The sequence below is a fragment of the Trichosurus vulpecula genome, chromosome 2 (genome assembly GCF_011100635.1).
Source record: "Trichosurus vulpecula isolate mTriVul1 chromosome 2, mTriVul1.pri, whole genome shotgun sequence".
Taxonomy (NCBI): Eukaryota; Metazoa; Chordata; class Mammalia; order Diprotodontia; family Phalangeridae; genus Trichosurus; species Trichosurus vulpecula.
This window is the reverse complement of record NC_050574.1, coordinates 245,328,307-245,343,653: the sequence shown is the minus strand read 5'-3', so window position 1 is coordinate 245,343,653 and position 15,347 is coordinate 245,328,307. Positions and strand designations below refer to the sequence as shown.

The following is a 15,347-nucleotide window of genomic DNA, read 5'->3' as shown; positions in this document are numbered from 1 at the left end:
GAAAGGAAAGAAAAAAAGATTCAAAGTATGGTCTTATAAGCAGGTGGTTTATAAACAAGTGTGGTATTTTGCTAGGGCTTTCAAAGTTAACAGGTTTTCTAGCCTCTTGGAATACTATTGAACCAATAGCATTGTCCTGATGTCTTTTTTGTGTGGTCCTTGCCATGTAACTTCCTATTGTGACTATATCTACTTGTAGGATTTTTTTTAATTCAGTTATTTTTTAACATTGAAAAAAGACAGAGAAAGAGATATGTCCTAGAATTTATGTGCTGGTTAGAAAATTTCCTAGACATGAAAGCCCTCTCACAAACAGATAGGTAATGTTTTCAATACTCTCCTACCCTTATCCTTAATAGCACTTCTGGTACCAGTGGTTTTTACTGATCAACCAATAGCTAAAGATGCTAATGCTGCAAGATATATCTACAGACATCCTTTCTCTTCTGACTGCTGATTGCCACTTAATGGCATCCTGTTAGTTGCAGATTTTTAATTATTTGGAATGGGATTTTTAAGATCCCTTTGGTGGAAAATGGTTTTCTGGAAATTCCATAATGACCAGCTTCTCTGGGGAGATTTTGAGGGTTTTTTGTTGTTGTTTATTTTAAAATCCAAAGACTTGAACCACATTCCATCCAAGTGAACTTGTTTGCGTTCTTCCTTTTCCAAAAATTCCCTTATGCCAGTAACATGGTTGTTATAGGCATCTGCATTTTTAGAATACAGTTACCTATTTATATATTTTTTATATTCAAGAACTGCTGACACAGTCTGGATGTAGAAGAATAAATATTAAAGCTTGAAAAATGCCAATGCCTAAGGAATAATGGGTATATTGTGCTTTAATGCTTTATGGCAGGTTACTAGAGTTTGTACTGTAAGTGTATGAATCAGACAAGTGCATAAATCACAAACAAAAACAAAAAAGATTTGCACCAAAGTGAAAAGAATAACTTCTAAGCAGTGTCTTTCTATTGTTACCTGTTTCTTAATATACTTAAAGGGAACACTGGCAATTCACTCTAAATGGTTTGTAAAACTCATTTAACATTCTTCTTCAGTTCTGTCTGCCAAGAACTCAAGTTAGACTATGATACAGCAGCCCTTCCAGGAGGATGAGTGAAGGTATGTGTTCCATAGCTCTCAAAATACAGAGGTACAATGGATAGGTAATATCAGAACCATGTATGGTAAATTCATTCTACATTGTTTATACTTAGGCGACCAGGCTTTAATGTGAGGTCATTTTGGTATTTTTTTTAAACCAAGTGCTATCCTCCTATCTGCAAATACATGTTGAAGGGGAGGATGTTTGTGCTTAAAGTGGCATTGTTTTTGTTCAGTAACATGGTTAAGCAAGAATATTTCCAAAGTGTCCTGTTACTTATGTAAACTTCTTTTCCCAAATAAAATATATTTGTATTATTTGCCATTCATGATATCCATCCATATTACAAAATCCCCTTTACATACTAGTAGAAATACAATGGTTTTTGTTCTTTAAAATTTTGATAATTTCATTAAAGAAAATGATAATGACACAACATACCAAAATTTATGAGATGCAGCCAAAGTGGTACTTAGTGAAAACTTTATATCTCTAATTGCTTACATCAATAAAATAGAGAAAAAGCAGATCACTGAATTGAGCATGCAACTAAAAAAAACTAGAAAAAGAACAAATTAAAAATCCCTAACTCAACACCAAACTGGAAATCCTGAAAATCAAAGGAGAGATTGATAAAACTGAAAGAAAACCAATGAACTAATAAAACTAAAAGCTGGTTTTATTTTAAAAAAACACAATAAAAGAGATAAACCTTTGGTTAATTTGATTTAAAAAAGGAAAGACAAAAACCAAATTACTAGTATCAAAACGAAAGAGATGAATTCACCACCAATGAAAAGGAAATTAAGACAATTGTCAGGAGCCATTAAACCCAATTACATGCCAACAGATTTGACAATCTAAATGAAATGGATGAATATCTGCAAAAAAAATATGTTACCCAGATTAATAGAAGAAATAAAAAACTTAAATAACCCCCCCCAAAAATTGATCAAACCATCAATGAACTTCCTAAGAAAAATTCCCCAGGACCAGATGGATTCAAAAGTGAATTATACCAAACATTTGAAGAACGATTAATCCCATTACTATATAAACTATTTGGGAAAATAGGTAAAGAAGTTCTACCAAATTCCTTTTATGACACAAATATGATGCTGATACCCAACTAGGAAGAGCCAAAAAATAGAAAGAAAATTATACACCAATTTCCCTAATGAATATTGACGTAAAAATTTAAATAAAATACCAGCAATCACAGCAATATATCACAAGGGTTATACACTATGACCAGGTGAGATTTATTGTATGGCTGGTTCAATACTAGGAAAACTATCAGCATGATTGACCATATCAATAACAAAACCAACAGAAATCATACGATTATCTAAATAGATGCAGGCCTTTGACAAAATAGCATCCATTCCTATTAAAAACACTAGAGAGCATAAGAATAAATGGAGCTTTCCTTAAAATGATAAGTAATAGTTTTCTAAAACCATCAGAGAGCATTGTCTGTAATGGAGATAAGCTAGGAGCCTTACCAATACAATCAGGGGAGAAGCAAGGATGCTCATTTTCACCTCTATTATTTAATATTGTACAAAACTGTTAGCTATTGCAATAAGAAAAGAAAAAGAAATTAAAGGAACTAGAATAGCAATGAGGAAACAAAGCTATCACTCTTTGCAGATGATATGATGTTATACTTAGAAAATCCTACAGCATCAACTAAAAAACTACTTGAAATTATTAACAACTTTGGCAAAGTTGCAGGATACAAATTAAACCCACATAAATCATCAGCATTTCTATATGTTATCAACAAAATCCAGCAGCAAGATATAGAAAGGGAAATTTCGTTTTAAATAACTGTAGACAATATAAAATATTTGGAAGTCTACTGCCAAGACAAACCCAGGAACTATATAAACATAACTATAAAACACTTTTCATGCAAATAAAGTCAAATCTAAACAATAGGAAAAAATATCAATTGCTCATGGGTAGGATAAGCCAATATAATAAAAATGACAATTCTGCCAAAATTAATCTATTTATTCAGTGTCATACCAAACTATCAAAAATTATTTTATAGAGCTAGAAAAAATAATAACAAAATTAATCTGGAAGAACAAAAGCTCAAGGATAGCAAGGTAATCAATGAAAAAATGTAAAAGAAAGTGGTCTAGCCATAACAGATCTCAAACTGTATTATGAAGCAGTAATTATCAAAACAATATGGTACTGGATAAAAAATAGAGTTCTGGATCAGTGGAATAGATTAGGTACAAATTACATTATAGCAAATGACCATAGTAATCTCCTATATGATAAACTCAAGGAACCAAGCCCTTGGAACAAAAACTCATTATTTGACAAAAACTGCTGGCAAAACTGTTAAACAGTATGGCAGAAACTAGATATAGATCAATTATCTCACATGGCCTACTAAGGTGAGATCAAAATGGGTAAATAATTTACACACAAAGGGTAACATTTTAAGCAAATTAAGAGAGCATGGAATAGTTTATCTGTCCCATTTATGGATAAGGGAAGAATTTAGGACCCAAGAAGATATAGAGAGCATTACAAAATGCAAAATATCTGGCAGGGGGGGTCCTCATAATTTTTAAAAATGTAAGGGGATTTGAGGACCAAAAAGTTTGAACTGCTATTCTTGAACAATATTTGCTGGCTTGTCCTGCCTTTCTGCTGTGGAATACAATTCTTTGGAGACTAGTCAAATCTGAACAATTGAATTTATCTAAGGGAAAAGAGGGAACCAGGGGCAGGGGATATCTTCCCTACTGGTTTCTCTACTTTATCAGTATTGCATTTTAACTCTTCTGTTAACCACCATATTTAGTTTAATCACAAGAACTAATTATAATCCTAGATGTTTACATATCAAGAGTTCTTCTTGGTAATTCTAATATAGACCCAAGAGGTTTAGGGTGGTTGGTGTCCATGGCATTTTACCCCTGGACACCAGTAGCCATCCTCAAAACTGCAGAATGCCTTTCTCTGCATCATTTAGGAGGGAAACTGAAGACTCAGAGTAGGCCTGTAGCACAAATGAAAACTTATTATTGATTCTAACACAAAAGTGAATTTCTTTCGCAGAGCTATATGTTGGTTAGGACTTTGGCAATCCCAGTATTTCTACTGATTCTGATATCCAAAGTTTCCTCCTACGTTACAAAGTTAAATTCAAAGTTCACAACAGGCCACCCAATTACTTGGGAAAAATTTAGAGGAGGTAAGTGTGGATCATTAATCTCAACCACTGAAGTTCTAATCATGTCCTACACTTAGGTCAACTTCTCCCCACCCTCATCTCTATAAAAGTATGTGTCCACTTAGTGGAACTACTCAGGACCACTGATGTTTACGGGAGATTGAGTAATGTTTAAATTCAATTCAATAAACATTTATTAAGCTCTCACCAGCCTCACTTTCTCCTTGGGAGCCATCTGGGTCTCATGGCCAGATAAAGATCAGGAGGACTAGAGATGGCCAGAGGGGCTGGTTAGGGAAGGCGTGGACACAAATGGCTTTAATCATTTAGAGAGGGAATCGCTGACCACATTGTCGGAGATCTCCTCCCCTCCTCCCCAGCAGAGGGCGAGCAGAGAAAGAGCCACGAAGCAGCTGCACGTTCAGAGTCCCAGGCAGAGGACTGCAAGGATAAGGGCTTTCAGAATAGTCCGTGACCCGCCAGCAGGTGGCTCCAACCTGACAGTCCCCAAGCGGAGCCAGCAAGAGAAGAGGAAGACGGCGGGAGAGAAGTGGTGGGACGCCATCTACGGCTCCCGCTCTGCGCAGCCGCAGTCCAGCTCCGGCCTAGCGCTGATGGAACTAGCCACAGACCCCTAGTCAACCAGCTCAGCGCGCACGCGCGCTTGTGGTTGTCTTGGGAACCGCTTCGCCTCTGCTGCAGAATCCGGGCCTGGGGCCAGCGAGAGGACTGCTGTTTTCGGAGGAGAAGCTGCTGCAGCGGCTTCAACGATGCCTCGTGGCCTGGGCGGCAGCGGCGGTGGCGCCAGCGGCGGTAGCGGGATCGGCGGCGGGGGAGCCCGGGGGTACGAGAGGCGGCGGTGTGTGAGCGACTGTCTGAAGAGGCACCAAGACCAGGCCCTGAGCAGCCATATGTACCTGCTGCGGGAGACTGGCCCCACCGGCTTCCTGCTGAGCGAGGAGGATCCCAACGGCTGCAACTATCGAGTAACCGCCGCCCCTGGGCAGAAGCAAACCCAGACCCCCAAATCTCCTCCCCCCCAAAAAAGTTCCTTCCCTTAGTGTGGGCTCCAGGCACAGACCCTGCGGCCCTTCGGGCATGCTAAGAGGGAAAGGATGCTGTAGAGCTCAGCCCCTGAAACTTGGGGTGACCTGTGTGGCCTTTATGTCTGTATAAATGGGGATAATTAGACACCTTGATATCCTGGTGATTGACCCGCTTGGAAATTCATAGCTACCGTGCATATAGCATTTTAAGGTTTGCAGAGCGCTTTTACAGATAGTTCATTTTACCCTCACAACAACTGAGGCAGACAGAGGAGTAGTGGTTTGCCCAGGGTCACAGCGTCTGAGACTAGATTTAAACTCAAGTCTTCCTGGGCCCAGGAATCCACCGTATCACTTAGTTGCCAAATGAGTATCTTCAAATTCAGGTCTTAACTCCATGTCTGGCGTTGGCATGTGAGGAAACTGAGGCACGGAGAACTTAAGCTCAAGGTCACAGTCCTAGTACAAGAATGAGGCAGGATTTGAAAGCAAGTCTTTCTGACTCCCAAGGCCTGAATTCTATCCATTCTAATGCCATACCACTTCAACCTACCTTGGTTACTAACAGTTCATGTTTTAAGGACAATCTCTGCAGTTCCTCCACCTTCTACCTACTTTGGAAATTACAATTTCCCCATAAAAAGTCTTTCTAAAAATTGGATTTTATTCAAAAATGAATTTTATTAGAACCATTATCGATGTGTGAAAAAATCTAGCAGTTTTTCAATGTATTACGTACAAGTCTTTATTTTCTTTGAAATATTCTTAATAATGGTGACAGGCCTTGGACTCAGAAAAATCTCCATTCAGGTCCTGCTTCTGAAATCTAACTGTGAGCAGAGGAAAGTGACCTAACCTCTTACAACTCTCAAATATTACATATGGAGAGCTTGTCAATCTTCATTGCAGGAGAAAATTTCCACAGAATCCACTCCTATTCATGAAATCACAGAACTGTACAAAACATGTATTCTTAGTTGAGTTTTGAAAGTGTCCACTTCAAAACTGGAAAATTATAAAAGCTTGCATCTTAACAAATATAAATCCAGCTCATTAAATGACTAACACATTTCTCACAGGTACGTTTTGTTGCTAAAAAGCAAAAACCAATTCTTTGAGGAAATTGTATAAACAACAGTGTATCCACTCTTTGCACTCTTAATAAGAGAATGACAGGGAATTCCCAGGTGAGGAACCTGCCTCTAACAATGCAGATTTTCCCCCTCCTCTGCAGCTTGTGGTAAGAGAGTTGCTTAGAGCACTGAGAAGTTAAGTGACTTGCCCAGGGTCACACAGCCATTATGTGTCAGAGTGGACTTCAACCCAAATCTTCCTGGCTTCTTAACTTACTTATCTCACTTAGAGGTGTCAGACATAGAACCTGCAGGCACATGATGCCCACAACACTCCCAAGGGTGATGAAACCAGATTAAAATGTAGTTCCTATCTGGTTTTAATGTGTTGATGTATTTTTTAAAGATATATAAATGTGTGGTTTTCTAAGACAATAAGCAGTCCGTAGAGAGTCTTTTGTATGTTTTAATGGCCTATGTTTCTATAAGGCCTCGCCTATTAAGTTAGATATAAGTAGAACTTTTTGACTATATTGTTAAATACTGTGGTAGAAAGAATATTGGGTTTGGAATTGGAATGTCCAGGGTCATTCCCTGTTCTGCTACATAATACCTATGCTTCCTTGACTAAACTACTTCTCTGGGCCTCAGTTGTCTCCAGTAAAGTGAGGATGTTGTACTATGAGCTTTTAAAGAAAACTTAAAAAAAAGATATTTCTACCTGCCTAAAATGTAAAGGCAACCAACCTGAAAAAGGGAATATGCTACATTAGGGAATTGTCAGCCTTTTCTGAAGAACTACTTTGATTTCCCCAGTGTTACCACTTTGATGGGTACACTATCACACTGAAGATTGCTGATGCAGTTTCTGCATCAGAACCTAACAGCAGTAGCTGGATTTTAATTGGACCACATAAAGTTGACCAGTAAATTGTGATTGACCTATTGGGAATGCTTGCAGTAGATGCCTTGACCAAGTTTCTTCTAACCGCAAAACATGACCCATTTTTTTCTCTAACAATACTGATGATTAATTAGAATTATGATTTTAAAATTAAGTATTTTTCTTTAAAAGGTTTTCCTTGGAGATCCTCACACATGTAGCTGTTCCACATTTCTGAAAGGAAATGATCTTTGTAAGCATATCTGTTGGTAAGTGATTTAGTGTGCCCGGTCTACCACAAACAAATTTCTCAAGGCCATATGTCTGTAATTTGCCTCTTCAGTGTTTTGAATATTACTAAATTAAAGGTCATTGGTATTATGGAAACAGATAAAATGACTTTAATTATTTTTTTCTCTTATTTAATCCTACCATGTTGAGTAATTCTTAGAAAGTGAAGTGGAATCTACTACAAATTTTGGAACATGATGTGGTTATAATAGATATGCTTTTAGTGTATGTGGTAAAATGTTACTATTCATATCCACAAATATTTGACTTTCCTGATTTTTATGAAATGATGATAGAGAAATTGAAATGTGAACTAGAAATTTAAAGCCTCACTGACCTATATCACTAAGTTATTAAGACCGAATTCAAAGAATCATAGAATGAAGAGATTCTCTAGTTCAATCACCTTTCATTTTATAGTTGAGCAAACAAAGGATTATTATTTCTTAATCATTTTGCCCTACAATCTCAAAGACCTGTGTTTTTCCAAGTATAAACAAAGGAATAAAAAAATATCCTCCCCTCTTCTGGTATTCTTCTCTATGAGCCAAGAATAAAAAGATTATCCCTCTCCTTTATCTCTCCACCACAGACACACGCACACACACACATACACTGAAGAGCTGGTCTATCAATGTGAAGGAATATAAACAAAATTATCTGGAAGTATATATCCATAGAATTAGATCTTTTTTTTAAAGTCAGAGTCTTTTTTTGCAAGGAATTGTATATACATACATATGTATATTATATGTGTATATATATATATATGTATATATGTATGCACATATATATACATACACATATACATATATATTTAGACATATATGTACATATGTGTGAATATGTTTATGTACATAAGGAAGTCTATATATTCGTATATGTATGTTTATATATTATATTTTAATCTTCTTAGCCAGTTTTTAACTAAACTCAATTTACCTCACTCTGCTACCAATCAAAAAATATGTATATATATAACCTGTGACCCAGTGCCCCAAGTTCTGTACTTTTATGGGCCAAGTTTGAGCTTGAGGGCTGACATGCCTCCAGAAGGCTGGGGGTGGGGTAACTTTTGACATGTCTTCTGAAATCTGGGATTGAGGAACTCCTTTCACTTAGCCCCATGATTCTCTCCTTCATTGCTGCCATCTCAGCCTGAGGATCTATGCCTCTCCATCCTTGGAACAAAGAACTTGGAGTCTAAGAACTCTTTTTTTGGACCTCTTGAAAGAGAGCATGTACACCCTAAATGAGCCATTAGTAGTTCAGTTCAGGGACAAGCTACCACTCCTATCCCCACTCTGTTACCCACGTTTTATATTCTCTCTCTCTGCTTCCTGGTCTGTGCCCAGCTTTTTGAGAATCTCTCTAAAGGACCGACTCTAAAATTGACTCTCTTTTTGACAGGCCTAACACAAAGTGGTGACTTCACTGTCTAAGACAATCAGTTAGTTCACAGTCCTGAGACTTGACGTGTCATCTTCAATGAAATAATAATGGTCATACCCTGGTAAAGGTCTCCTAATACTTTCATAAGTTGTCAATAGGCACATCTAAACGATGATTCATCACTAAGCAGGCACACTAAGTTGATCCAGGAGCTGCCACATACATACGTATACACACACAGACACATAAACATACACACACACATATGTATATGTGTAGGGCAGCCAGATGGTACAGCAGATAGAGTGCCAGGCCTGGGAGACTCATCATCCTGAGTTCGAATCTGGTCTCAGATACTTACTAGCTATGTGACCCTTGGCAAATCACTTAAGCCTGTTTGCCTCAGTTTCCTCATCTGCAAAAAATGAGCTGGAAAAGGAAATGGCAAAATACTCCCACATCTTTGCCAATAAAATGCCACATGAGATCACAAAGAGTCAAACACGACTGAAAATGACTGAACAATCACAAATAAAAATGTATATATACTCATGTGGATTTATAGGTATATGTATATATATACTCATAAAGTTATACTGTTATATAGTATTGTATATTGTAAAATAAACTTAAGTGACTTCAAAATATTAAATGTAATGAAGTAAATATTTTTAGAATTCCTTTTCTTCAAAAATCACATAATTGAGAAAAGTATTGTTTGGCTGTATACATGTGTTTTTATGCTTTAGTTCCCTTGAGTGTTATAGATAGTATTGTTGGGTTTTTTTTCATTCTTCTAACGGTCAATACCCGCTTTTATACTGATCCTATCACAATGTAGTTGCTGTTTTACAATTTATTCAATCTCTACCTCCAGTTATTTCTATTTTATGACCTCCTGCAAAGCTAGGGAAACCAGAGATTGCATATTGAGTTTTAAGATTTCACCTCATTGCCCCACTTTGAAATCTTTTGCATGGAACACATAATTATAATCTTAAATAAATGGATTCTTAGACCTAAATTAGTAATTTATCTATTAATGTTTTTAAATAAAAAGTCATCTTTCACAATCACTGGTAAGATTGGACAGATTTTCTGCATAATATTAATGTGAAATTTTGTAGGAAGAAAACTATTTTTATACCAGAAGAATTTTTTCACCTAATCTAAGGAAAACCTGATGATCGTTTGGATATTTAACTTTTCTTTATATTTCAGTAATTGTAACTATAACCCACAAGAGTTCTGTAGAATCCTCCAGGCAAATCTATTAACTATTTACTTGTGCAAATGACCTCTTTCTCCATATTGCTTAGCTTGAAAGAACTAAATTGTTAATACCATTATGTAATACTTAGAGCTACTATGGAGGTATAAGTCCAGTAACACCAGCACACAGAAGGGCTGCTAGCACAGATTCTTTGATCTGCTTTTCTAAGGAAAGCAACTTTAATTAAATTTAATTAATCTTGCTTTAATTGATTTAATTAATCTCACTTTAATTAAATATACATATATCATTCACTTAGTTCAGGGGAAAAAGTCAGCACCCTGAACTTCATAGAAAACACAAAGAGAAATTATAAGCAGAAATTATACAAACAGAGCAAATAACACAAATCAGCAGATAAGGCTTCTGTCTGTCCATAGCAATACATACATAGTCACTAGAAAGAGAAGCAACAGCATTTGGGTTTTCAAAGGCAGGGGGCTCCTTAACGGCTACCCAGAGTCTCGTCTAGCCAAATCACATGAACATTATTCCAATGAGTGAGCCCCCAAAGCCAAATACTAACCTCAGAGTATATATACACTTCTTTAAGGTCAGAGGGCATCACAACCATGTGACTCAAACTCATGTGACTTAAGCAGGTCATCAAAGACTCTTGATTCAATCAAAGGCGAGACTCAATCAAAGGCACCTGGTTGCCTTAGTGCTGAGAAGTACTCCAAAAGAAAAAACAGTGAAAAGTCCCACTTTGCTTGCTATTACACTCAAGCAGTTAATTAATTGGTTTTAAAGGTATGCTTTTTCCCACTCTTAAATAATATAAACCTATTAATACTTTTCCTATCCTAATGTTAGAATGAGATTATGTAACTAATGACTTTTAAGCTTTAAAATATTTAGTGTGTACTTAACTTTTTTCTTTCCATTTTGTCTAATTGTGGATTAGGATATTATTGAAAAAATTCAAGCTTCCTAGAAATCATGAATGTAAGTATCCCTAGTGTTATCTGAGATTTATAGATTTAAAAACTTTGAATTTAGGAACTGAACTTTTAATAAATTTATTTATGAAAATTTAAAATATAAATCTGTTCTAAATGACAGAAACTTTACAACTTTCAGTTTTAATTTAGCTGATTTTTGTTTAATTCCTTTACATTCCCTGAAAATCATAACACACATTCTTTCGTGGTCTTTAAGTAAAAAGCGCTTCATGTGCTATTTTAAAATTCAAAGCACTTTTTAAACATAGTATCTTTTACTTGGTCAGTGACTGTCAGAGAAGTGGAACTTTATCAGTATTTGCTAAGCAGTTTCACAGTTTGGATCTAAAACTTTTTGTTGGAAGATAGATGTAGAATAAAATTTTGTTTTATATCTGTTTAAAATCCAGAAATTGGCAGCTGGTAGAAAATGTCATTTAAAAATGTTTATTGATTGAAATTATTGGCCTCATGCAAAAGATGACATTTTTAAAAGTGAAATACTTTGTCACTTTGCTCACTGTCATGAAGTTTACATCAGTACCTGAAGCAAAAATGACTCCTCCCTTTCTTAATAAACTGTTAAATAAAAAGGTGGCCCTTTAGAAGGGAGTTCTTTTGCAAAGCAGTAGTTGCTTATCTAATAGCGCATTATAATCTATTCTGTCTCTGTGTCCACTTGCAGATCACTCCATTGCTCCCTTATGATAGACATTCTCCCCACAGTCTGATCTCAGCCTTCTCTTTTTTATACTCTAAAAACCTACTTCATAAGTTTGTTACAGGAAGGGAGCTTTTTAGATGTAAAAACAGCCTTTAAATGTAAGTTCATGTTATCACCATTGTCACTGAAAAACTCAATGCATTCTGACTTCAACCATCATTGCCATGCACATAATGGCCTAGTCAGTTTGTTCAGCTCCTGACCTCCAGATTCCCATTGCCAGCTATCTACTCAACATCCTATTTGGTTGTCTCTCTTAACACCTCGAGAAGACAGATTATGTGAAGGAAATTTTGTAAAATAAAGCTTAACATCTCCAAAATAGATCATATTCTTTCATTCCAAAACCACCTTCTCAGCCTAATTTCCCTATTTCAGGCAACAGTGCCACACTTCTCTGTCATCTAAGGATTTAACCTGGAAGTTAATTTTTATTTTTTGCCACCTGCCCTGTATTTGATCATATGTCAGTTCTTTCATTGTACTTCCAGAATATCTGTCCTATTCTTCCCCTCTGTATTATCTCTACTGTTATTACCCCTTTACTGCAATATCACCATTAGCCAGCTTGGAATTTGCCAAGTCCTCAGTCTTTCCTTCTTCCAATTCTTTGTGTGCATTACTACCAGATTAATCTCCCTAAATGCATATCTTTGATTATATCAACTACTGTGCTCTAAAACCTCCAGTGGCATTCAAAGGTCTCCACATTCTAGCCCTAAACACCCTTATCTAACCTCAAGCCAAGTTGAATATATGCCCTGAATGTTTCCTTTGTTTTCTATTTCCATGCCTTTTCTCATGCAGTGGCTAAAAAGTAGTTTCCTCATCTCTACCAGATAAAGCCTACCAATCTTTCCATGACCAACCTAGATGTCCCTTCATCCACAATGCCGTCCCTGAATCTCCATGAAAGTGATTTCTCCATCCTATAAAACCTCTTTTCTGCACTTAATGCATCCTGCTTTGTATTCTGATTTTTCATGTACGTATCACCCTTACTAGATAATAATCATGAGGTTAGGGACTATTTCTTATTCAACTTATTCATCATTTAGTGTCTTCTACTTGTTTAATGAGTAATTATTGAATAAAGTAAATCATGTAAGCTGTGTCATATTTTTATATTAATATGTATTTTCAGGTGAATTCAAAGTAATTAGAGTAATAATTTTTTAAATCAAAGGTTTCTCAGTTAAGACAAAATTTATAAAGAGCAGCGGACATTTTCTAATCAAAAAAGGAAAAAAAATCCTAAGTTGTAACCGGTTCACGTTAAAATGAGTTATCATAGTATATCTCCTCTCCATTTCTCAGCTTAAACTCAAAAAAATCTTTTGAAATCAGTGCCTCTACTTCTCTTTTTACTCTCTTCTGAATCCTTTGCAATCTAGCTTCCAATCTCATCTTTCAACTGAATTGTCATCTCCGGTGTTACCAAGGATCTCTTAATTGTCAAATCTAATGGCCTTTTCTCAATCCTCATCTTTCTTCTCTGTAATAGTTGACATTGTTAATCACCTCATTCTAGGCAATTTCTCCTCTCTGGGTTTTTATGGTTCTCATAGTTCTTCTACCATGAGAAGGTCTAGCAGTTCATTCTCGCTTTTGCTGGGTCTTGACCCTTGTCATGGTCACTAACTGTGAGTGTTTGGGCCCTCTACTTTTTTGTCTCTATTACTCTAATACTTGATGTTTTCATTCAGCTCCCATAGATTCAGTTATCATCTCTATTTATATCAATCCAGCATAGTCTCCTTCCTGAGCCCTAGTCTCACATCACCAACTGCCTGTTAGACATTTCAAACCACATGTCCTATATGGATCTCATACTCATCATATTAAAATTCAAATAATTATCTTTTCCTCCAAATCTTTCCCTTTTTTGAATTTCCCTATTACTTTTCAGGGCCCAACCATCCTTTCAGCCAGATTCTCAACCTCAGTGTCAACTTCAACTACTCTTACTCTCTCCCATTAACTCGATATATCCAGTTTAGTTGTAAAATCTTGTGATTTCTTAATCTACATTATCTCTCACAAATATCCTCTTCTGTCCCTTCAAACAGCCACCTACCTAGTTTAGGCCCATGTCACTTTTCACCCAGACCATTGTGATGGCCCAATAATTGGTCTTCCTGACAGATTTCTCCCACTCCATTCTATCCTCAATTCAGATGCCCAAGTAATTTATCTAAAGCACAGATCTGACCATGTCATACCCTTGATCAATAAATTCTGGTGGCTTCCTTTTCCTCCAGGTTCAAATATGAAATCCTTTGTTTGGCATTTAAAGCTCTTCACAACCTGGTCTATTTCTGTTTTTCCAGTTCTTTTCTAGGAACACATTACTCCCATAGACATATTCCACAGTTCAACCATACTACCTGACATGTTTCCCTGCGTTTACACTAACTGTTCCCCATTCCTAAAAAGCTCTTCCTCTTCATGCCTAACGCTTAGCTTTCCTGGCTTCCTTAAAGACTCAATTTAAATTCCACTTTCTGCTGGTCTTTCTGTTCCTCCCATCTCCCTTCTACCATAATATCTTCCTTAAGAATGCATTCTCTGAGATTGCCTTCCATCTCCTCTGTGTATCTTGCATGTACTTAGTTAATTACATGTTTTCTCCTCCATTACAATGTGAGCTTCTTGAGATCAGGGATTGTTTTTACCTTTCTTTTTATCCCCAATGCATAGCACAGTACCTAGCACATAGTAAGTGCTTACTGTATGCTTGTTCATTGATGAATCAATTGTTTTCTTTAGCTTTTTTATGAACGTAATCTTACTTGTCTCATACTAGAAAAACAAGATTGTAACTGCAAAGAAATAAAATATAAATGTTTGTTGATGATGAAAAAGTGTAATTTCTGCTAAAGTGATCATTCCTCTATTAGGTGATGTATTTTCTCTCAATTATCATCAGATTTTATACATATCACTTTATTAGGCATTGTGAAAAAATATGAAAGAAATAGAGGGCTTAGTTTATTTACATGGTGCTTATAATCTAAGTGAAAGAAAAATACATAAATTGGTGCAATAATATCTTGTAAACTATGTCCCTGAGCCCTAAGGAGAAATGTGTTTAGATCTGGGAGAGCTAAGTAGGGAGATCTTACTAAGAGGAGGAGAATTTAAGTCAAGGCCTGTGCTCAAATCCCAACTCTGCCACTTAACTGCCTGTGTGATGTTGGGCAAGTAACTTTGTTTTTTCTGGGATTCTGTTTCCACATCATAAAAAGAGAGGATTGGACCACATAGTTTCAGAAGTCTCTTCTAACTCTAAATGTATGATCCTATGCTCTATAACTTTAAAATTGGCATATATTCATTTCTTACAGACAGTGTGTTCAAATTTTTCCCTCCATTGTGCATAGCTTCCCAAAGTGGGAAATACTGCCT

The 15,347-nt window shown here is 36.3% G+C and overlaps 1 protein-coding gene across 1 annotated transcript in view; it reads left to right on the top strand.

Moving 5' to 3' along the window:
- Window positions 1-5,083: 5,083 nt before the first annotated feature.
- The window catches only part of ZSWIM2 (zinc finger SWIM-type containing 2), a 33,264-nt gene continuing 23,000 nt past the window's right edge, over window positions 5,084-15,347 (top strand). The window contains exons 1-3 of the mRNA XM_036747818.1: window positions 5,084-5,299; window positions 7,508-7,584; window positions 11,179-11,219. Coding sequence (XP_036603713.1) covers window positions 5,084-5,299; window positions 7,508-7,584; window positions 11,179-11,219 — 334 coding nt within the window. The remainder of the gene's footprint in view (window positions 5,300-7,507; window positions 7,585-11,178; window positions 11,220-15,347) is intronic.